The 22,842-nt window shown below is 47.7% G+C and overlaps 1 protein-coding gene across 4 annotated transcripts in view; it reads left to right on the forward strand.

The window, feature by feature from the left end:
• The window catches only part of LOC146672527 (calcium/calmodulin-dependent protein kinase type II delta chain), a 74,908-nt gene that overhangs the window by 45,320 nt on the left and 6,746 nt on the right, over positions 1–22,842 (forward strand). For 2 of the 4 annotated variants that reach the window (XM_085387315.1, XM_085387306.1), the window contains exons 6-14: positions 1,659–1,731; positions 5,599–5,701; positions 6,343–6,426; positions 6,883–6,977; positions 7,081–7,203; positions 7,282–7,365; positions 7,461–7,503; positions 8,968–9,008; positions 19,472–19,520. In XM_085387315.1, coding sequence (XP_085243441.1) covers positions 1,659–1,731; positions 5,599–5,701; positions 6,343–6,426; positions 6,883–6,977; positions 7,081–7,203; positions 7,282–7,365; positions 7,461–7,503; positions 8,968–9,008; positions 19,472–19,520 — 695 coding nt within the window. The remainder of the gene's footprint in view (positions 1–1,658; positions 1,732–5,598; positions 5,702–6,342; positions 6,427–6,882; positions 6,978–7,080; positions 7,204–7,281; positions 7,366–7,460; positions 7,504–8,967; positions 9,009–19,471; positions 19,521–22,842) is intronic. The other 2 variants (XM_085387329.1, XM_085387323.1) reach the window with 1 other exon arrangement.

Genomic DNA, 22,842 nt, shown 5'->3' on the forward strand with positions numbered 1-22,842 from the left:
GAGGCCCGAAAAACAGGTGGGGGTCCTCCACCACCACCACTCACAGAGGCTGAGCAGTTGGCTTCCACATTTGTGATAATGTTGGCAGCATCATATATGATCTTCACAGTGCAGAGAACACAAATTAGCATCCATTACTATAATGAAATGATTTGTTAGTTTGAAATGCTACAGGGAACTATGTACCTGTACATTAATGCTGTGGAAAGACTTCCTGTTCACATGGTCTCCTTCATTTACTGAAGGAGCAATGATTGGAATGTGAGTGCCATCTGTACAGCCAATCACGCCTGGGAACCGTGAGAATAAATGTAAAATTTAAGTAGTAGTTCAAGTATCACCACATCATGAATTAAGTTTCGTTCATCCTGATACCTGCAATTTTGTGGCATCCCTCTTTGATAAATCTTGTGGGTCTGTGACCGGGGAACACCACAGACGAGTACAGGAGACGTTTCAGTGCAACTGTAACAACCTGACTGCCCGACAGACGGTAGCCTTGGAAACGTGCTCAGCGTCACCAATATTATACAGAAAGCTCCCGTTTGCAAAAAACCGAAGTGCAATACAAATAATATGTAATGAACTGAGAGCATGTCCGCGATGTGTCACATGCGTAATATATGGCCTGAGGATGTTATTCAAATAAATTATAGATTGTGCTGAGAAACGGTGACGTTCACACAGGAAATCATCAGGAAATGATAAAATGTCCAAACGCGCTCTAATCACTCTCTCCCGGCGGAGAGCTCTGCGGAGAATTTGGGCTTCAACATCTACTGGCTCTTCGAGGAAGGAGCACGCCATGTCTGACACTTCCTACAGTCAGGTTTCCGACAAAGAGGCGGAGAAGGTCAGGGTTAGTTGAAGTAAACCTGCTAGGGGGCAGGTTAGCTTCACGGAGTGTGTCGTCATAGTAACTCACTCAGAATTAATCTAAACCCGCTTTGTGAAACCGAAAACCCAGAGTTTTCGTTAACTCAGGGTATACTTACTCAGAGTTTGCACTAAACCGGCTTCCTGAAACAGGGCCCTGAGCTGGTCACCTGATGTCAAACGCACACGGGTCAACCAGCTCTTCTTCAGCGTTGGTGCGTCTGGACCGTGTAGCTTCAGCCCGAGCGTGTCATTAGACGCTACATGTCTGTAATGCTGCATCCATGTTCCATGTTTAGGAGGAACCATGTAACCTACACAAACATGTAGTGAACCTGCAGCACTATATTTGGTTTGTCAGTCACAGGTTGCTTCAAACTTTAACTGCTTCATTCACATGTTGTCTTCAGTAAAGTTTGTAACATTATCCTGTAAAGGGACACACTGTGTCAGCTCCTGTAATAAACCACACTATTCTGTAGCTCCGCCTCTCTGCCCCGCCTCCAGATCTAACCTCTGCTCTGAGGCTCGGGCAGAGAGCTGTGTGTGAGGATGATGATGAAGTTCCAGGATGTGTTTTAACTGTGGCAGCACAGAAAAAGCCCCGTTTTCAGCCAAATTACCTCAAGTTGCTGCTAATTTTAGCTTCTGGGCGGCGAGTTGCCACATTACTGAGCTCCGCCCACTAACACGCCAGCTCCCCGAGGCTCAAAGCAAGCTCACAGCTACAAATATGAGTGTTAGCTCGTCACTAACCCATGCCCCCTGGTGTTTGCATGCAGTCACTGCATTCAGCAGATCCTAGAGGCTGTGCTGCACTGCCACCAGATGGGTGTGGTCCACCGCGACCTCAAGGTGAGTCGATACAAACGGTCTCTCTCTGTCCTTTTGTCCTGATGCTTTCCAGTTATGCTCTTTCCTTTTCCCTGTCAGTATTCTGAAGTTCTCATCAAAACACTTGGTCTTCACCAGCAAAAGTTGGAACATTTCTCTAAAATACAAGGAACCAACAATGGCTGCGCGCCTGTTTCTTTAAAGAGCAGCGTCTGCTTAGTGTCAAAAGTGTTGTTGGGTAATGATTGTTGTGCTAAGTTCAACTGTTGAGGAAATTCAGTGTGAGGCTATAATTTGAATGGTCCTTCCAGGAACGACGCCCTCACGGAGCCATCAGCTCTGCATCTGTAACCAGGTCAAATGCTTTACGTGGAGCCGCTGAGCACATTGTGGTGTCTCATCGTGGGTAATTGCACTAATGCCTCCGCAGCGGTCTCTCTAATGCTGCTCTCCTCCTGTGGTTCGCTCCCGAAGCTCTAATTTGTCAATCAAATGAAGCGGGTGTGTCTGAGGTTTGCTTACCTGCAGCAGTAAGCTGACGTTTTGCATCTGTCGGCTGCCCTCGCCCCGCACTCTGATTGGCTGTTGCCAGGCAGCTGCCACAGTTGACTGCAGAAACACAAAGAAAAGCAAATGCAGCCGAAACAAACGAGCGAGCGGGAGCTGTAGAAACAGCCACGTTTTTGTGTGTGTGCACTCGTGTGATTCGATTCCTGCACATGATGGTCTGTGCAAACACACACATGCTGTGGAGGTCGATGTGTAGGAAAGAGTCCTGGGTTACACATGCCTGCACTGTGACGATGTTTTCTGTTCACATAAATCCAGCGCAGTCATCTTACACTGTGGAGGCTTTCTGTCAGTGTAAAGATTTAACATCCTGAGATGCTTGAATGTAAGAAAAAGGAGTGTGATGATGAAGCAGCGCTGCTGTGGTCAGTGAGAGGCTTAAACTGTGAGAAATAACAGGAAAAGTTCTTTGTGCAGACAGAGTCTGTCCTGTTTGTGTTTCACTGTAAACCCACAGTTAAAACCAAATGTGCACATTTATAAAGCAGGAACTATTACTGCTTTCCTTTGGTGCTGTGTGGTTGGTCACAGGGAGTCATTGCCAGTAGAAGCTGAAGTCTCACATTTCTGCCCGTCTCCACGAGGACCAGCTGGACGTTCTTTGGTGGGTTGGCTCTGGGGCGCTGGCCTTATGTTGACACCCCGCTCTAAGACTTGATCTCTGTTGTTTCCGATTATCAGCCTTTGTAATATCCACATTATCCTCCCACATATTCTCCAGAGACACAAGAATAGAAGCCACTCGAACAGCTCCGACAGAGTGTTGGTGATCAGCCAATGTCAGCGCAGCCAATGAGGAAGCGCGGTGTTCAGAGTCACAGGCGGAGAGGATTTTGATGGCTTTCTGGATCTAATCTCGTTTATTTGTCACCTTTCTGAAAGTTTTGTTCTGCGTCTCCCAGAAAACCTCAGTAATTTGTTGCATTTGTGATAAAGCTGTAAAAGATCGCAGCTTTATTTCTAAAGCACTGCAACATAAAGTGCTGCACAGAGTCCAGACTGAGCAGGCTCTGATCCATCAGCTCATTGGATCTGCTCTTTGACTCACTGTGTCAGACACAATCCAATCTATCACAAGAAGGGAGCACAAACCCTGATGTGAACTGTGCACAAATGCAGGACGTGCTGGTGCATTGGTGCATGCTAAAGGCACAAACCTGCATCCTGCACGGCTCCATCACTGTTTGTGTTCTTCGCCCTGCGTTTGACTATCTTTGCATGCGTCTCATCCAGGCCTGAGAGCTGCAGTAGGTCAGTTAGAGACTGTGGCGGCGCTTCAAGGGTTCAGTGACTGGATTCATTATTAGCAGCCCTTAAAGCACACTGGGGGCCTTCCATCCATATGGCCCCATCTGAGAGATCATAAATAGATTATCAAGCACAGTCAGGGTGTGCGACACAATATCCACTAGAAGTGAGTGTCAGAGTTGTCTGTGGACCGAGGAGAAGCTTCTTTTTCCTGTGGGAGATCCTCAGCTCTGAGCATACAGAATCAATAAGGATCCAGTGCAGTCAGATATCAAAGGAGGCACTGGTGTGCTCTAGGTGTGTTTCCTCTGGTAGTGAGATGAAGGTGGAAAGCAGCCCTCATCCTTCTCCACAGGGCGGAGGTTTACGTTTCAGCTAACCAAGAGAAGGAGCTCTCAGTGGCTGAGCGTTAGCCTCCGCGGGCGAGGATGACTGTGAGTACAGAAAAGCAGTGTGCTACAGTTAGTATATACCAGTGGGCACGAGGATGGAGAGAGCTCATGGCTCTGGCATCACAGTGACTCTTATCTCGTGGTTCCAGGATTTGTCCCTCAGAGAGATTTATTGTCATTGCACAGTCGTACAGTGAACCTGGAGACCTGTCCCACGTCGGCACTACGTACAGCAGGACAGGACAACTTAAGTACTAAAAAAGTGCATGTTTATTGCACCTTGTTATAAATATTGTTGTTGTTACCCCCAGAAAGGTCCAGGGAGGCATCCACTCAGGTCAGCTGTTAGCACTGATTAGGGCCTCAGCAGCCCCAATCTCCTGCCCGACGGCAGCAGCTTAAACACCCGGTGAAAGAGGAGGCCCGATGACTCTGTACACGGTCCGACAGGAAGTCTCAGGTGGCAGCAGGAAGTCCAGCAGTTTCTATTAGTCTGCCTGTTAGTGCCGTTTTGAAAGCAGAGCTAAGTCAGCGAACAGCAGCCTGGCGTAACGGCCTGTTGTTCCGGTGGGAGATGGCAGCGTTGTAACAACTGACAGCTGATCCGTTACCTCTGGATGGGACCTGGAGCGAGTGTGGGCTTGAAATACTGCAGGTTAGAATATCAGTGATGCACTGATGGCAAATATGTTGACCTGATGTTGCTAAAACCATCTAGTCGACACGTGCAAAGGAAACTGTAGATGCAATCCCACCATTTACTTCCAATCAGCTGGTCCCAACTCCGGCCTGTTAAAAGGTGTCTCATTGCCAAGGTGTCACGTATATAACCAAAACCAGTGAGCTGTCAACACCTTCACCAGTTTCTTACTGGTTGGTTACAGAAGAATTTCCAAACGACTGACGGTTGCAGTCAGCATCCAGAGGTGGAAAGACCAGGGCCAGGCTGACCCGGTGTTTGGAGGTCAAAGACACATCAGCCAACATTAAAGGGGGCGGGGACATCAGGGGGCGGGGCTCAGATACCTGAGAGGAGGATGAACGGGAAAATGAACCTAGGATGTGTGAATGCAGCTCTTGAAGGATGAACCTGTGGCAGACTGATGTCGTCAGCCGGGTGGAGATGAGCATGTTCATGACACAGTGATTGTGATCAGAGTGCAGGTGTTGCTGTCATGTTTCAGCTCAGTGTGGGCGTCGTCCACAAACTCCGTCTGATGAGTGATTGGCTCTCACTGACGCTGAGGTGTGGTTGGACAACAAGCTTGTGTTGTGATCAACAGCAGCTTGTGTTGTTGTTGTGTGCGTCTGTCGTGTTGACATCGAGGAAACTGCTTTGAATATGTTGACGAGCGCTTCACGTGTCCTCCGCGGCCGCTCTCACGCCCCGCCTGGCTCGCTCGTATTGAAAGAGTCGTGCAGCCGGGCTGAAGCGACCTCAGACTGAGGCTGATTATGATCGGGCTCAGCATGAGTCAGTGCTGAGTTTGTGTGCAGAGGCCTCCAGCCCAGCCATTAGTCTGTCCCGGACGCTCTCTGACATCAGTCCTTGATGATGCTGTGATAGCCCCTCCTACTAGCTGCTAGCAACCAAAGTCTTGATGCATGTTGAGCCTCATTGTAAAGTCCTGTCTTGAGCCGCTGCAGGATGCTGATGTTTCCTGTTCTTCACTCCAAGCCAGAGAATCTGCTTCTAGCCAGCAAGCTGAAGGGCGCTGCAGTCAAGCTGGCAGACTTCGGCCTGGCCATCGAGGTTCAAGGAGATCAGCAGGCGTGGTTCGGTGAGTGACCTCAGTTTGGTCCGTGTTAGCGTGACTTACCTGTGTCAGCACTGCGACCTTCATGTATCAGCTGACTGTTTTAAAGCCCAACATGAATGTCAAGAAAGATGTCAGTGTGCACTCATCCCATCAAAGTGAATCTGTGATTGTGGGATGTGTCTAAATACTGGTGATAAAACTAATGACATAACACACAGGTTAGCTGTTTTGCACAGGTGCAGTCTGTCAAAATGTTGTGTAACTACACACGAGCCGGTACATCTGTCAGGCGTTTGCTCTCCAACGATGTCACTGTGTCAGCACACCCTAATACCCCACAGAGACGAGGTGCTCCACTGCTGCCGGCTTGCATCAGGGTGGAGGTCTGGCCTACTTGTCTCCATCTAGTCTCTGTGGAGCTCTGAGATAATTAGTCTGTTCCCCCAGCACCAGCTTCCATCTGGAACCAGTTCATTTTATGCCCTAACTTAAGTACCAGTTGGACGTCCCCCATGAGCGTGTGTGAGCCAAAGCACACGCCTGGTGCAGAGTGCTTTGATTGCAGCTCTTAAACCTTGCTTTACGAGGCCTCTGGTCCTACCTGCTTAGGTAACGAGCTGTGGGTCGTCTGTACAAGCTTCACTTGTGTGTCTGTGTTTCAGGTTTCGCTGGGACACCAGGATACCTGTCTCCAGAGGTGCTGAGGAAAGATCCCTATGGCAAGCCAGTGGACATGTGGGCCTGTGGTAAGAGACGAGCAGCGTGTCATTCTGTCCTGTGTGCTGCTCTGTGGCAGCCTCTTGGATTAATCACTGCTCTCACTAGTGAAAGCAGCACATCTGGCTGCAGCTGTGGGAAACACATGCGTGCAGCACACCTGTCCTGACTCAGACCACAGCAACAAAGGGCGGTGTTGTTTGTGGTCGTAGCGGCAGATACGGGTCCTTTTCATCTTTTGCAGGCAGACGGCCAATTAAAAAGCCCGTCCCTGGTAACACCAGCAAACAGAAGCGCTCAGTGTGTCTGCATTTACACAAACAGCAGCTGTTTGACTTTGTCTGCTGCTCATTTAGAAACAGCTGAATGCAAACAGGTTGTCCTGGTGTGACGTTAGTGAACACAAGCCGGCCTTTTTCCTGAGGCTCGGTTTGCTTTAGTAAAGACGTGAGCTCTCGGTTAACTTTGGTTTCCGCTGCTCGTAGGAGTGATCCTCTACATCTTACTCGTGGGCTATCCTCCCTTCTGGGACGAGGACCAGCACAGGCTGTACCAGCAGATCAAAGCTGGGGCGTATGATGTGAGTTACACCGTGCAGCCACGCACACGTGCAGAGAAATGTGTTCCTTTTAACAATAACGGTTAGCTAAACTCCAAATGGTTTTCACGATGTCGTTGAACAGTTTCCCTCCCCAGAGTGGGACACGGTGACCCCCGAGGCCAAAGACCTGATCAATAAGATGCTGACCATTAACCCAGCCAAGAGAGTGACGGCCACCGACGCACTCAAACACCCCTGGATCTGCGTAGGTGTCGCGCTCCCTAACCCGGGCAGGTTGTGTAGTAGCGTTTAAGCTTGTGACACTGCCTGTGTGTTTCCACAGCAACGCTCCACTGTAGCATCCATGATGCACAGACAGGAGACTGTGGAGTGCCTCAAGAAATTCAACGCCAGGAGGAAACTCAAGGTAGGCGGCGGCAGTGAGCGGTGCACATCTAAAACCCTGAAAACCAGAGCATGCTCATCCTGCTGTGACGCTCCCCTGTCCATCTCTCTCCTCAGGGTGCCATCCTGACAACGATGCTCGCCACTCGAAACTTCTCAGGTACGACCTGGAGTAAAGGCTGACAGCCAGTCATGGCCCGTGTTGTAGCGACTCCCTATAATGCCGTTCACATGTGTGGTTCACATGTTGAGGTGCTGCCTCGGAGTCCTGCTGTGTCCTGATGTTCTGGCCTTTAGAGCCCATTAAGCTCGGTGCTCCCCATCGAGCGTGCAGATCGATGCCGTCCACGGGTGCCTTTAAAGGGCGAACCATTTCAACTGAACCAGTATTGATTTGTGTTTATGACTAATGACAGGAAAGCTGCTCATTCCACTTCTGTCTCAGCTGTGAGTGCGATCCCTCTGTTTACCTTTGTTTTTCTTTCTTCCTCCTCGTGTGGTAACTCGTGTGTAAGGTAAGAGTCCTCGCTGTAGCTAGCACGTCTCTGCAGCGCTGAGCTACACTGCCAGGTTTGAGTCCGGGCATGTGTGTCTACCAAAACTCCACTGTGGGTCAGTTTGTGCATTAGCGGTCATTGTAGAGGAATCAAAGCTGGTTTACGAGGCCTTTGCCATCCTGCAGACTAAGTGTGAGAAACGGCCTCAGTATTGACTGCAGAGGGGAGCAGACGTCTCTCGCTTCCAGTCAGATGTTGTATCGTTAAATATACATATAAAATATATTAGACCCACTGACAGAGCGGAACTATCACATGTTGGAGTTAATCCTTTCAATGTGTGTAAATATGATGTAATTTCAATAGAAAAACATCACAGGGATATAAAAACAGTTAAGTTTGATGTGTTTTAATTGATCAGAAGGGAAAAGTTTGCTGTGTGCAGACAGAAAGCATTGATTATGTGATGGATCTGTTCCATGTGTATCTCACAGCAGCTGTTGATATAAAGTTCGACACGTATCGATGCAAAGTCATTAAAAACGTATTAAAGTTCCTGCTTTTAAAGCTCAGCTGCTCCTAAATAGACTCGTAATTATATCATCTCCTTTAAATACTGGCCCAGACAGACGTTTCTCTTCAATGGCCGCCAAAAGACAGCTTTGGTCACTGCAAAGCTTCGATCAGTCACTCTACGTGCTGTGATTTAGTCTCACCCTGACAGACGATGCACCAAACTGCTTACCTCTGCCGCTACAATCACCTGCTTCATGTCTCACAGCGTCCTTGCATGTCGACTGTAAAGTTCATTAACCGGCCACAAATACGTGAGGGAAGCTCAGAGTTGCTGCTCGGTGTTCTTGCTGAAAGAGCAGAGTTTCCTCTAAATGTGCTCCGTGTCTCCTGAGGTTTTACCAGCTGAATCTAACCGCATGCTCCCGTCTCCGTTACTGCTTTCTTTGGGCTTTTTTTGTCTCCTGACTTTGCTTTTTCCTCTTCTGCTTCCGATGGTAGGGCCACTCTGAGGCTGCTAGTCATTGGCCGCCTTGAATGGACCTGCTGCATGTGCCTGTGTAGTTGTTCAGCTGGCGTCTGATTTCCTCCCATTGTTGTCTTTGTTTCCACAGCAGCCAAGAGCCTGCTGAATAAAAAACCGGATGGTGTCAAAGTAAGTACCGTCACACTCCAGGTTACAGATGTACCTTATTGTTGACAGCAGGTCGTACTGCACACCCCACTGGACCCCCGTGGGTTTGCTCTCATGTTTGAATACTGTCAACAAAATGGACATTAATGAAGCTTGTCTTCAGACATGCATCCGTCCTACCAGGTGTCACAGGTAGTTCGTCATTTTTCACTGTGTTGACTCAACATGAAGATAAACTCTTCAATTCACGTTTATGACTCTTTTAGGAACATGTGCATCTGAAACAGCACGGTGGCACAGCGGTTAGCGCTGTTGCCTCACAGCTAGAAGGTTCTGAGTTCAACTCCACCATCAGGCTGGTGGAGTTTGCATGTTCTCCGTGTTTGTGTGGGTGCTTTCCGGGTACTCCGGCTTCCTCCAACAGTCCACAGGCAGCGGGGTTAACTGGAAACTCTAACTTGGCGTGCGTGTGAATGTGTGAGTATGTGTTAGCAGTTAGCTGTCCAGGTGTGCCTTGCACCTCTTGCCCTAAGACAGCTGGGATTGGCTCCAGCTCCTGAGACTCCAGCATTGATGGAGGTCAGTAGTACTTATGTCATCGTACGTATATGGACAGTTGACCGTTTGAGAGTCATCCTCCTTGGTTGCTGCTGGTATGCTAGGCTATGCTGCTTTACCCAGTATCTCAATTAGAGTTTCTATTACATTTGCAGGTTCTGTAGGTGTTGGGGACTGTGGATACGGTTTATAGTAGGGCAAAACAGCCGGGCAAACAGCATGTTTACAAATCCCAGACACAACGATGTTGTCGGTGTGCTCAATAGTGAGAAAGAAAGAGGAAGCAGAGCTCTGCAGAGCTCCGCAGCATTGCTGTTGTTTGATTTGACAGTTCTGTGAAATGTGCTGCATCATCTCTGAGGCTCATTAAATAGCTCTGGTTTCCCTTTAAGCACAGTCCAGCCTGTCAGAGGGACTCGTGTTCCTGCCTGTGGTAGTCCGCTTGTCTTCATGACCTGTTAAAAACGTGTTGCTGGTTTCATGAATTTGACTTGTTGCATTATGTGAAAGGAAGTGCTTTTTGCTAAGTATGCATTTTAATCACCATCGTGTGGTTTCATTTACTACTTTGGACACAAATGAATATGCAGTGGATTGATGTGAGTTACGTTTCACAATGAGACAAAGACGACGTTTCCTGTGTTCACGCAGAAAAGGAAGACGGACAGTGCAGAGCACGTGGGGGTACGTCTGCTGCTTTGGTAGCCAGACCAGCTTTTCAAGTAGTTGGCAATAGAGACCTCGTTGTGTTTCCACCACAATCACAGTGCTGCTTGAGGCTGGGGAGGCACTGCATGACTCACGACACAGAAACACTATAGTTTGGGCTGAATGTGTCAAAGCAGCTTTATCATTGTTATTATTAAAGTCAGAGATGCCTTTGAATCCGTGTTCAACATTTTATTCAGAAAATGTAGGATTTAGGTTTGAAACCTCTGAAATACTAAAAATTAGTGTTTTTATGTAAAACAAAAATAACGTTTTAAAGTTTTCTGTGTGAGGTCCACCTGTTCTGGTGTGCAGGGCTGACCTGAGCTCATAACCACTGCTTGCTGACCAAATAGCCACTTATGTACACAATCTGTAGCTTTCTTCTTCTCCTGCATACAGCAGTGTTGAATAGATTAATGCTTATAGTGATGCTAGTTTCACGCTGAACTCTTTTGTTTGCTTTGTTGCACAGATGGGAACAGATTCCCATTCCTGACCCACGTGGACGTTAAAACCAGGAGTTCCACTGTCAGCATTAAATAAAGTTATGTAGTGTGTCCCCAGCCGAGACTAAACCGCAGACACTGGCACAGTAGATGACACAGCTTAAACCATAGATTCTGAATGTGTGCATAGTTGTGGTTTAGATTCGTTGAATTTTCACGTCGACGTGGAGTTGATGTGATCTGATTGTTTCGTTGTCGGGGTTTCTTAAAGTCGGCGTCTCCGTGGTGTGTAAATGTGACGCATGTTCCACATTTCTGAAACAAAAGCACGCACAAGGAAAACAACTTTCCACAGTGACCGTGTGCTGTCAGGCACAACTAATGCCGTTTAAAATTAAATTACCATATTTCGCTCATTTGACACCACTGACGGGTGAAGGCAATAATGCTAAATATCTGAATCATGCTACACTAAATCAATAACTCTGTTATCTCTTCATCACTCCTGTTAGTAGGCGGGGCGTAGTAGGCCGTGACTGAACTGCAAAAAGTGTAACGTTGGACAGAGTATCTCAGAACTGCAGCTCTGGAGTGTTCCCAGTATACAGTGGTCAGTATCTACTAAAAACCAGTGGTGAACAGGGTCAGTGATGCATGTGAGGAGCAAGGCCAGTGTGGTCCAGGGGCTCGGTCATCCATGATAGTTCCTGTTCCTTATCCCATCTGTCTTGGTGTTCTTGGAGCAGCACATGTGTACCCTTGTGTAGATCCTTCACAATCAGCCCCCTGTTTGTCCTGTCAGGTGATCAAGCAGTGCTGTTAGCTTCTTCAGGCTGCAGACGGGGCTCACGTCGGGTCCTGGGGCCGTCCGGCTCTTCGTTCCAGACACTTGTTGTTGGATGTCTGCCTTTGTGATGCTGACTGGCTCTTGTTCTCTGGTCTTATGTCCACCAGCCACTCTGCGTTTGTATTTTTCTCTTTTCTTTTTCTCCCAGATGTTCTTCGAGTGTTCGAGCTCTGGTCTGTCTGCCTCTGATATGATTGCCTTGTAGCCAAGAGTACAATCTGGATATATCTTCAGGCTTCATGACCAAACCTGTGAGCCTCTGGCAGTTTCTACAGCCTCAGTTATTGTTGTATTTTTTCTTCGTCTAATTGTTTTGTGAGAGCCTTCACACCAGCGGCCTGTTGCGGTTGTGCTGTAGGGCGCTGGCAGTGCTCATTCTGTTCCTGCTTGCACAAAGGAGCAGATATTGGTCCAGCTCTGCTAGAGTAACTGCCGTCTCCTGGACTCTCCTACAAGTCTGAGACTGTGATACAAGATACAGCAAACTGTCTGGCACTGGGAGTTGTGCGTTTGTGAAACACCTGTGCAACCTTTGTATGGCCCCGGTATCAGACCACACTGCTGCACTAACTTCAGCCAAACTCCAGCAGGTGAAACTAGCAGCCCACACTGTTACCCACCTGATCAGATCAGGAAGTCTGATTTAAAAAGTTCCTTTGATTCTTTTTAGCTGTGTGTGCGTGTAAAATAATTCACACAGTGATGTCTGGTAAAGTCCCCTAACCTGCTGTAGCTTAATCAAAGTAGTCACAGCGCCTGAGAATCTTTCTTTAGGATGAACGATGCATTTTATCAGCTTTGTGTCTGACTGTCTCTGCTGCTGTCTCTGCTTTCGTCTCTGCTGTTGTCTCTGCTGTTGTCTCTGCTGTTGTCTGTGCTGCTGTCTGTACTGTTGTCTCTGCTGCTGTCTCTGCTTTCGTCTGTGCTGCTGTCTGTGCTGCTGTCTCTGCTGTTGTCTCTGCTGTTGTCTGTGCTGTTGTCTCTGCTCTCGTCTGTGCTGCTGTCTGTGCTGCTGTCTCTGCTGTTGTCTGTGCTGCTGTCTGTACTGTCGTCTGTGCTGTTGTCTCTGCTGCTGTCGTCTGTGCTGTTGTCTCTGCTTTCGTCTGTGCTGCTGTCTGTGCTCTTGTCTGTGCTGTCGTCTCTGCTTTCGTCTCTGCTGTCGTCTCTGCTTTCGTCTGTGCTCTTGTCTGTGCTGTCGTCTCTGCTGTCGTCTCTGCTTTCGTCTGTGCTCTTGTCTGTGCTGTTTTCTGTGCTGTTGTCTGTGCTGTCGTCTCTGCTCTTGTCTGTGCTGTTGTCTGTGCTGTTTTCTGTGCTGTTGTCTGTGCTCTTGTCTGTGCTGTTGTCTGTGCTGTTGTCTGTGCTGTCGTCTCTGCTCTTGTCTGTGCTGTTGTCTGTGCTGTTGTCTCTGCTCTCGTCTGTGCTGCTGTCTGTGCTGCTGTCTCTGCTGTTGTCTGTGCTGCTGTCTGTACTGTCGTCTGTGCTGTTGTCTCTGCTGCTGTCGTCTGTGCTGTTGTCTCTGCTTTCGTCTGTGCTGCTGTCTGTGCTCTTGTCTGTGCTGTCGTCTCTGCTTTCGTCTCTGCTGTCGTCTCTGCTTTCGTCTGTGCTCTTGTCTGTGCTGTCGTCTCTGCTGTCGTCTCTGCTTTCGTCTGTGCTCATGTCTGTGCTCTTGTCTGTGCTGTTTTCTGTGCTGTTGTCTGTGCTGTCGTCTCTGCTCTTGTCTGTGCTGTTGTCTGTGCTGTTTTCTGTGCTGTTGTCTGTGCTCTTGTCTGTGCTGTTTTCTGTGCTGTTGTCTGTGCTGTCGTCTCTGCTCTTGTCTGTGCTGTTGTCTGTGCTGTTGTCTGTGCTGTCGTCTCTGCTGTCGTCTCTGCTCTTGTCTGTGCTGTTGTCTGTGCTGTCGTCTCTGCTGTTGTCTGTGCTGTTGTCTGTGCTGTTGTCTGTGCTGTTTTCTGTGCTGTTGTCTGTGCTGTCGTCTCTGCTCTTGTCTGTGCTGTTGTCTGTGCTGTCGTCTGTGCTGTTGTCTGTGCTGTTGTCTGTGCTGTCGTCTCTGCTCTTGTCTGTGCTGTTGTCTGTGCTGTTTTCTGTGCTGTTGTCTGTGCTGTCGTCTCTGCTCTTGTCTGTGCTGTTGTCTGTGCTGTCGTCTCTGCTCTTGTCTGTGCTGTTGTCTGTGCTGTCGTCTCTGCTGTTGTCTGTGCTGTTGTCTGTGCTGTTGTCTGTGCTGTTTTCTGTGCTGTCGTCTCTGCTCTTGTCTGTGCTGTTGTCTGTGCTGTTGTCTGTGCTGTTGTCTGTGCTGTCGTCTCTGCTCTTGTCTGTGCTGTCGTCTCTGCTGTCGTCTCTGCTCTTGTCTGTGCTGTTGTCTGTGCTGTTTTCTGTGCTGTCGTCTCTGCTGTCGTCTCTGCTCTTGTCTGTGCTGTTGTCTGTGCTGTTTTCTGTGCTGTTGTCTGTGCTGTCGTCTCTGCTGTCGTCTGTGCTGTTGTCTGTGCTGTTGTCTGTGCTGTTTTCTGTGCTGTTGTCTGTGCTGTCGTCTCTGCTCTTGTCTGTGCTGTTGTCTGTGCTGTCGTCTGTGCTGTCGTCTCTGCTCTTGTCTGTGCTGTCGTCTGTGCTGTCGTCTCTGCTCTTGTCTGTGCTGTCGTCTCTGCTGTTGTCTGTGCTGTTGTCTGTGCTGTTTTCTGTGCTGTTTTCTGTGCTGTTGTCTGTGCTGTCGTCTCTGCTGTCGTCTCTGCTCTTGTCTGTGCTGTTGTCTGTGCTGTTGTCTGTGCTGTTGTCTGTGCTGTCAGCCCAGCCAGTGAAGCAAACACACACATTTTAATAATCAGTATCTTGCAGTAGACAAAGAGAAGAAGTATCAACCTGTTGTTGTACCCTGGTGCATGCTGGAATCAGCACACAGACAACTAGTAGAACAAGTGTCATTTACCTTATTAAATTCATGACAGCAACTGGGTCATTTTTTCCTCTCCACTCTCTGTTCGCTGTCTAACTTTGAACTCTGGGGATCTAATACTGTTTGAATATTCCACGGTCTATTAACTCATGTCCTAATAACATTTCTTGATCGGAGGTTTGATCAGAGGAAGTTAATTTGATGAGCCTCTTCGACGGCTGAACTGATGCTGAAACGTTCCCGGTGGGGTGGCACACGTGACAGCGACTCCTGAGCACAATGTCCCACTTTTGCTTCCACAGCAGCTGCTTGAGGAGTGACTGTTTGGACACTAAGCCTTGTCACTTCTGCCCTGTTCCATCTACCTGCCTGTCTGTCCACTCTGTCTCTCCAGATCAACAACAAGACCAATGTGGTCACCAGTCCTAAAGAGCCTGTCCCCACTCCTTCTCTGGTACACTGTCTGCCTGCCTTGCTGCCTGTGTTTGCATGACTCTGTCTCTAACTGTAGATCTTTCATTACTTCTGCTCTGTGTGATATTTTACTTTCTGTTGTCGATGGTCACTGTTGTTTTCTTGTTCTTTCCATTTGAAACGTCTTTGTTGTGACATGAGGGTTGCTTTGTACATTGCTCCATTGCTACACATGGGCTACATTCTCCTTTGTTGTTGATGCCAGCTGTAATGGTACTGGGACCATTGCAAGCCAGCTGTGGCTAATACACTGTTGGTTGTTATTGCATTGAGACAATTAAGGTATGAAGATGGAGGAGTTCCTCGATGTTAGAGGCCGGCAGGTACAAAGGTCGCTGTTAGCAAAGCAGAAGGGAAACAGATCCGACTCATAAAACCAGATTTATGAAACACGCCAAAGTCAAATCACAAGCTGTAGTTTTCTTACACCCCCAGCTGGATGCCAGTATTCACACTAAAGTTCACCTCCTTCATGACCCTAATATATCCTCACCAGAGTGTCTGCTAGGTGCACCTCTGTACAACTGCTCATCAACACAAGTATCCAATCAGCAAGCTACACAGGAGAAACTCAGTGGGTGGGGTCAAGACGGGCTGCTGAAGTTCAGAGCATCAGAACATCGAAGAAAGACAGTTTTAAAAAGCGTGGGTAGAAAAGCTGGATGGGCTGCAGTGTGTATTTTGGAAACTGCTGATCCACTACGGTTTCCCACCCAACAATCTCCTGGCTTCACAGACAATAGTACCAAAAAGAGAAAATATCCGGTGGGCGGTAGTTCTTTGGGCCAACAATGTCAGAGCAGGATGGCCAAACTGCTTCGAGTTGATAAGAAAGCAACAGTGAGTCAAATAACCACTGATTATGCCCAAAGTATGCAGAAGAACATGAAATGGGGGCTGTTTTCTTTGAGCACTATTTCAACAGCACAGCCGCCCTGAGTGTCCACCCATCTTATGACAGCTGGTTCCAACTGGTTAATGTCTCGTACTGGGATCAGTCCAGACCAGAGCACCACTGGGATGTGGTGCAGCATTATTTGGACCTGCAGCTGCACAATGCTGTTGTGTCAGTGTGGACAGGAAGCTCCAAACCTTGTTGAATATATGCCACAAAAGGCGTACCTAATAAAGTGTCTGGCAGAGGAGAACATAAGTAGATTTTTTATAAACAATAACCTCACGTGGACCTGAAATTGATCTCATCTTCAAGTCTAGAGAACAGTTGTGAGGTATTTTGTTCTGGCACCCGTTCATGTCCAGGCTTTAAGAACAGTCTAGTTTAAATATGTGTTAGTCCCCGTAGTCTCCTCTGCATTTAACCCACCCACACAGTGAGTGGGCAGCACCCACACAGTGAGTGGGCAGCACCCACACAGTGAGTGGGCAGCACCCACACAGAGTGGGCAGCACCCACACAGAGTGGGCAGCACCCAGTGAGTGGGCAGCACCCACACAGAGTGGGCAGCACCCACACAGAGTGGGCAGCACCCACACAGTGAGTGGGCAGCACCCACACACTGAGTGGGCAGCACCCACACAGAGTGGGCAGCACCCACACAGTGAGTGGGCAGCACCCACACAGAGTGGGCAGCACCCACACAGAGTGGGCAGCACACAGTGAGTGGGCAGCACCCACACACTGAGTGGGCAGCACACAGTGAGTGGGCAGCGCCCACACACTGAGTGGGCAGCGCCCACACACTGAGTGGGCAGCACCCACACAGTGAGTGGGCAGCACCCACACAGTGAGTGGGCAGCACACAGTGAGTGGGCAGCACCCACACACTGAGTGGGCAGCACCCACACACGGAGTGGGCAGCACACAGTGAGTGGGCAGCACCCACACACTGAGTGGGCAGCACACAGTGAGTGGGCAGCGCCCGGGGAGCAATGTGTAGGGACAGTACCTCAGGGTAGCTGTTCAGTGGATTCAAACCCCCAGCCTTCTGTCCGTATCTGATTGCAATGATCAGTTCATGAGTTGACAAACCCGTCACATGTGCTGGAATCACAGACGTGATTGGTGATTAAAGCTTGTCTTTAAATGGATATCAGAGCTTCTTGTGTTTTCAACCCCAGGTTCATAAATGAGACAGACGTCAGTCCACTCAACAAATCTGCATCCTTCTCTAAATGTCCCTCACTAAGTCTGATAATGCAAACATGCAGTTCAGATTAATACTTCCAGGTTCCTGCACCAATATAAGAGTGGGGCTCGTGTAGCACAGTGGCAGAGCTCACTCACAGCTTCACCCTGTTGACAGGAGTTGGTCTGCCTCAGGTTCGCAGCTGCTGAGTTTGGAGTTGACATGCAGGGAAACCGTCCTGATCACGTGTCTCTTTATAGAAGTACTTTGATGCTTCAGTGAGCGTTCAGCTCTTTACAAACATTACACCACCATGTGTGTTCCTGTCGTTGTCATCCTGGCACTAAGCAGAACCATCTGTGGGTGTCGTCGCAGCTTTCAGTGCCAAATCATCTCGTGTCTGCAGTCGTAGTCATTGCTGTAGTTGCAGTTTTGTTTGTAGTGATGACCTGTTTTCCCTAAATAGCAGCTGTTAAACTTCCCTTCACTGCTTTCACTTGAGTCCATTTTGCTGAACGCCTGCGTGCCAGTCTTACTAATCGACTTTCACTCAACGTCTCCTCCTCCTCTCAAATCAGGAGCCTCAAACCACTGTTATCCACAACCCAGCTGATGGAAATAAGGTACACGGCTGATCGCCTGCTGATCTGAAGCTGCTGCTGCTGTTCGTCACCATTTAGACTAGAAGTTTAATGCTGCTTCTGATGATGGTGTTTGTGTGCCGTTGCTCTAATTCAACGTCATGCAAGAAAACAGCCGAGAGATCTGTGAAATACTGCACGTTATAAACTGTTGCATGTAATCATTTGGACGTAATCTTGGTCATCTGCTTACTGTGACGAATATCATGTTTAATGTTTAAATTGTGCATCGTGCTGAGGTTGTTTCTTTGGAGAAGCATCATCATGTGCTGTGACCAAGCAGCTGTGCATGTTGTTGGACACAGCAAAGAGACAGCACATGGATACCAGAGCCATCCTCAGTGCTTCTCACAGTGTTGTGCAAACGTATGGATCTACATCAGCGCGTAAATCCATAAGACATAGACAGAAATGCATGCTTGTGTTATTGCTTTGTGGAGTGAGGATATTGTGATAGCTCATATGTTATATGTGCGTAGTCTGCTGTGTAGATGCATATGCAAGCTGGTAGGGCTGCACGATTTTGCATAAAATGAGAATCACGATTTTTTTGGCTTAGAATTGAGATCACGATACTCTCACGCTTCTCTTTTCCAGTATAAATATTTATTGCACTTATTAACTGCACATCAACTTCGTAACAGTTGAGACTGAACATAAAAACAATAAATAAACATAAAACAACAAATGTCTCACGTTTTGTTGTTGCAGCAAAATGTTGTCCTGCTTGAAATTCCGTCTCCACCGTTGCTCGACGCTGCGTGTACAGAGCAGGTAGTGCAACAATAGAAAAATAGTTGCGGGACGGCACTGTGTAGCGTTTGTCTAGGGTGTTGATCGTTTTCCTAAATCCCTCGTTTTGCACAGTGTTGATGGAGCCATATCTTTGGTCAGGTGATAAGTGATAGCCTCCGTGATGTCTTTGTGCCTGCGGGAGTGCGACGTGTATAGGGAAGCGCTGTATAAGGTTCCCGTTATTGATGTTTGGGTGGTTGACCGGGACGGATTTTCTCCTGTCACTTTCTCGTCATCCCTGACGTGCTCGCCGTTGTTGTTTCCCTGCTAATTTTAGCATCACACGGCACAGCTTCTGTATCACGTGGTATAAGGCTCCGCCCTTGTCATTTGTTGAGCAGGAAGAGTGAGCGCTTGTTTTCATGCAGAGTACGTCCCGGATCAAAATGCGGTACAATCGTCGTCTTTTTTAAAAAAAAATTTTTAATCGTTGTCATTTGGAAATGAGATCGCACATAAGTATGAATCGAGATCGCGATTTTCTAACGATTAATCGTGCAGCCCTACAAGCAGTTGTTTCATGTGAACAAGGATACAACATATTAAAGGGTTGAGGATGCTGCTAAAGATAAAACTGCCTTAATGAGACAAAGTATTTCAAACATGTCCACTTTAATCACATTTTGATGCCAAGTCCACTGTTAAGCTTCAAATGATAACACAAAACAACATTTTGGTCCCTGAAAGAAGAAATTATTGAATATATGAAGCTTTGAAAGTAAGAGATTTCACCTTTCGTAAGACTTCAAAAAGGCAAAAAGGGGGAAAACCAACGTTGGTAATGAGTAACAAGTCCTGACAAGGTCATTTTTGTCTCATCTGATTTTAAACTATCGTTTTGAGCTACACAACACTGAGACATGATTTCTGAGAAAGCCAAACAAATGTCTTCAGCATTGGCTTTGGCCATCTGCTCAATCTGCTGATTTAACTCCAAGTTGTAACAGGTGTTCAAGTAGGTGATGGTGAAATGCCTGAACATGGAGCAAACTGATGTCAGTGAAACTGTTATACTCAGGCTTCCTCTGGTTTGTCCTTCTGCAGGAGTCCAGCGAGAGCGCCAACACGACCATCGAGGATGAGGACGTGAGAGGTAGGGCGGTCCAGATGTAAACTACACCTTGTTCACAGGATGACACTGCTTTGTTGTCTGTTTTTACACTAGTTAGTCAGTGAGTTCAATATATGTCTGAGTACTGACAAACACACAATGTGCCATCATCTGAAGAAACACAGGAACAGATGAAAAGCAAAATCTTTATTTATCAGGAAGCATGTATAATGTAAACAGAATTGGTCCTAGCACTGAACCCTGTGGAACTCCATAATTAACCTCAGTGTGTGAAGAGGACTCTCCATTTACATGCACAAACTGGAGTCTATTAGATGGATATGATACAAACCACTGCAGCGCAGTACCTGTAATACCTACAGCATGTTCTAATCGCTCTAATAGGATATTATGATCAACAGTATCGAACGCTGCACTGAGGTCTAGCAGGACAAGCACAGAGATGAGTCCACTGTCAGAGGCCATAAGAAGATCATTTGTAACCTTCACTAAAGCTGTTTCTGTGCTGTGATGAGCTCTGAAACCTGACTGAAACTCTTCAAATAAACCTCTGCAGATGATCTGTTAGCTGTTTGACAACTACTCTTTCAAGGATGTTTGATATGAAGGATTGATGACAGCTGGCTCACAGATGGCTTTTTCAGTAGCTGTGGTTCAGTGAATTTAATGTCAAATCCAGTGCCGTTAATTTCTCTCCCAGTCTCTTGCATCTCGTGTTTAAAGGAGCTGATGTGTGTCTGTTGTGTGTTCGCTACAATTGTGACCTTTTGATAGAGCAGATTCTCAATCATTCACATAATTCAGATGTATTAATGTGCATGCCAGCCTATACACGAGACCTTTGCTTTACAATGGCCTCCATTGTTGCTCGTCCCTGTTTCTCTGTTGCATAACTGACATTAGTGCGTGATGCTAACCTTTTGCGCCCAGAAGAAGTTGTAACGATTGACGTCCTGTAGCCTCCACGGACCGTGATCTTCACAGATGACGTTATGATTTGTAGAGAAGAGAAAAGGGAGCCTGGAGAAGTGAAGTTATGCTCTGCAGATGAGAGGAAGTCATTAAAAACACGCGTGTAAATGAAATCAGATGAAGATGCACTTAAATGCCAACACACGGTGAACAAGAAGAACAGGCGGGCTGGAGTGGGCAAAGCTGAGTGTCAGGGATGACTGGTGATCTCAAGAGTGAAAGGGAAGGTGGTGCAGGAGCTGGAGGTGGCAGAGATCACTGGGGGTGACCAGGACGAAGACGGTCAGAAATGAGCCAATCAGAGCGATGGCTGAGAGTGAGGGTATGCAGATAGAGAGCTGAGGGGGACAAAAGAGGGTGAATATGCAGTTGGCAGGCAAAAGGAGAAGAGGAGGAGCACAGATGAGATTCAGGGATGTGGTACAGCGTGGGCACCGGGGTCACCTTACATCACTGCATCGTTCCTCCATGAACATCGCTGTGCATGCTGTCATTTCCTGCACGCCTTTCATGTTCAGTGTTCTTCATCTTCTGTTTTCTCCATCTCACTCTCCTCTTCATTCCTCCTTCATCTCCATCTCATTCTCCTCTTCGTTCCTCCTCCATCTCATTCTCCTCTTCGTTCCTACTTCATCTCCATCTCATTCTCCTCTTCGTTCCTCCTCCATCTCATTCTCCTCTTCGTTCCTACTTCATCTCCATCTCACTCTCCTCTTCATTCCTCCTTCATCTCCATCTCATTCTCCTCTTCATTCCTCCTCCATCTCCATCTCATTCTCCTCTTCGTTCCATCTCCATCTCACTCTCCTCTTCATTCCTCCTTCATCTCCATCTCATTCTCCTCTTCGTTCCATCTCCATCTCATTCTCCTCTTCGTTCCTACTTCATCTCAATCTCATTCTCCTCTTCGTTCCTCCTCCATCTCCACCCATCCTCTGATTTCTCCATCTCAGCACCGTCCCCCTGCCCCAGTCTGCAGATCTACCACCTTAAGCACTTGGACCCCTTCACTTCTCACCTGCCTTCATCCAGCTGCCTCTTACCCACCCCTTGCCTTTCGTGCTCTTTGTCTTCATCGTCTTCTGCTTCGTCCTCCTCTTCTTCCGTCTCCTCCTGCTGGTTCTCTCCCAGTGTTTGGCCCAGTGGTGAGGAGTGCTGCCAGTATATCCTGCGGGCACTGGCGGCCGCCTTCGTGCTCCTCTTCTTCACGTCGTCCTTTATGATCCTTTTCACTGACCATCACACCATGTGTCACTGCGGCCCCCAAACATGCTCACAAGACCCCGGCCCCCAGAGTGGCGTGCCCCTCAGTGACTCCATCGACTCCCAGTGTAAGTCGCCCTCCTTAATGCCTGAAGCTGTGCGCGTCACTTTATTGTTGATATTATCTGAAAATGTCTCTGAGCAGGGATGAAGAACATAATGACTGATGTGATCCAGATCAGGACCTTTGTCTCACGCTCTGTTAGAAAGCTTCCTCACAGCAGTGTGTGCCGTTAGCTCTGCTTCTTTAGACGCCAACTTAGAATCAGCTCCAACAGGTGAAGAGCGAGCGATGGATGTTTGCTGACCAGACTGTTTATGCATTCAACCAAACCAGTTTCCCTGCTGCTGTGGGACAGCGCCACTCACTGGTCACTGTCACCACTACACTTTGTCCTTTTTGCTTTGGCAGCTTTTGGGTTGGAGGTTTTGACTCATCCTGCTCATAAAATGAGTTGTTTCGTTTTCTTTAGAAAGCCTCTGATTAGAGTTTAGATCCTTATTGTCCCTGTGAACATAATGACTGCTGATTGTCTTTGTGCTTTATTACAGACTGTTTTTGTCCTGACTAAATCTGTCATAGGGAAAATTTGACTGATTACCTGTAAACCAACTTTGGATTTATTATTTTGCAAGATTCCAGAAAGAAAAAGCAGAAAAGGAGCGTTTAGGTGATCGTGTTCATAAATGATGTTAAAGACGCTGAGGGTGTGTAGTTCTGTGTCGTTCCTGTGTAGGGCCGCATTAAACATTTGCTTCATTTGTTCATAAAGTTAATAATGATGGTGAGAAACCACAGCAGCCCCTGAGCTGTTGTTTCTTTTTGTGTTGTTGTTAATAATAAGTATTAAATTAGACTTTATCAGTCACAAGCCTTTAAAGTAAACGGGAGTGACTCAGCATTCTGACTCCTGCTTCACCTCTAGCCGTGTCCAAGTACTTGCCAAATGTTGCCTTTAATTTTCCTGTTATTCAATGAAACCATTTCCTTCATACTATTCTGACTGAGTCATCTCACCCGTCCTACCCGAGTCTCGCCAACACTCGGCGTGTTCTCCGTGACCACATCCTGAATCTCCTCCGTGGTGTGCCTCTGTTCCTCCTGCCT

The sequence above is a fragment of the Rhamphochromis longiceps genome, linkage group LG3, assembly GCF_057381845.1.
Source record: "Rhamphochromis longiceps isolate RC_006_pf linkage group LG3, R_longiceps_female_GT1.1, whole genome shotgun sequence".
NCBI lineage: Eukaryota > Metazoa > Chordata > Actinopteri > Cichliformes > Cichlidae > Rhamphochromis > Rhamphochromis longiceps.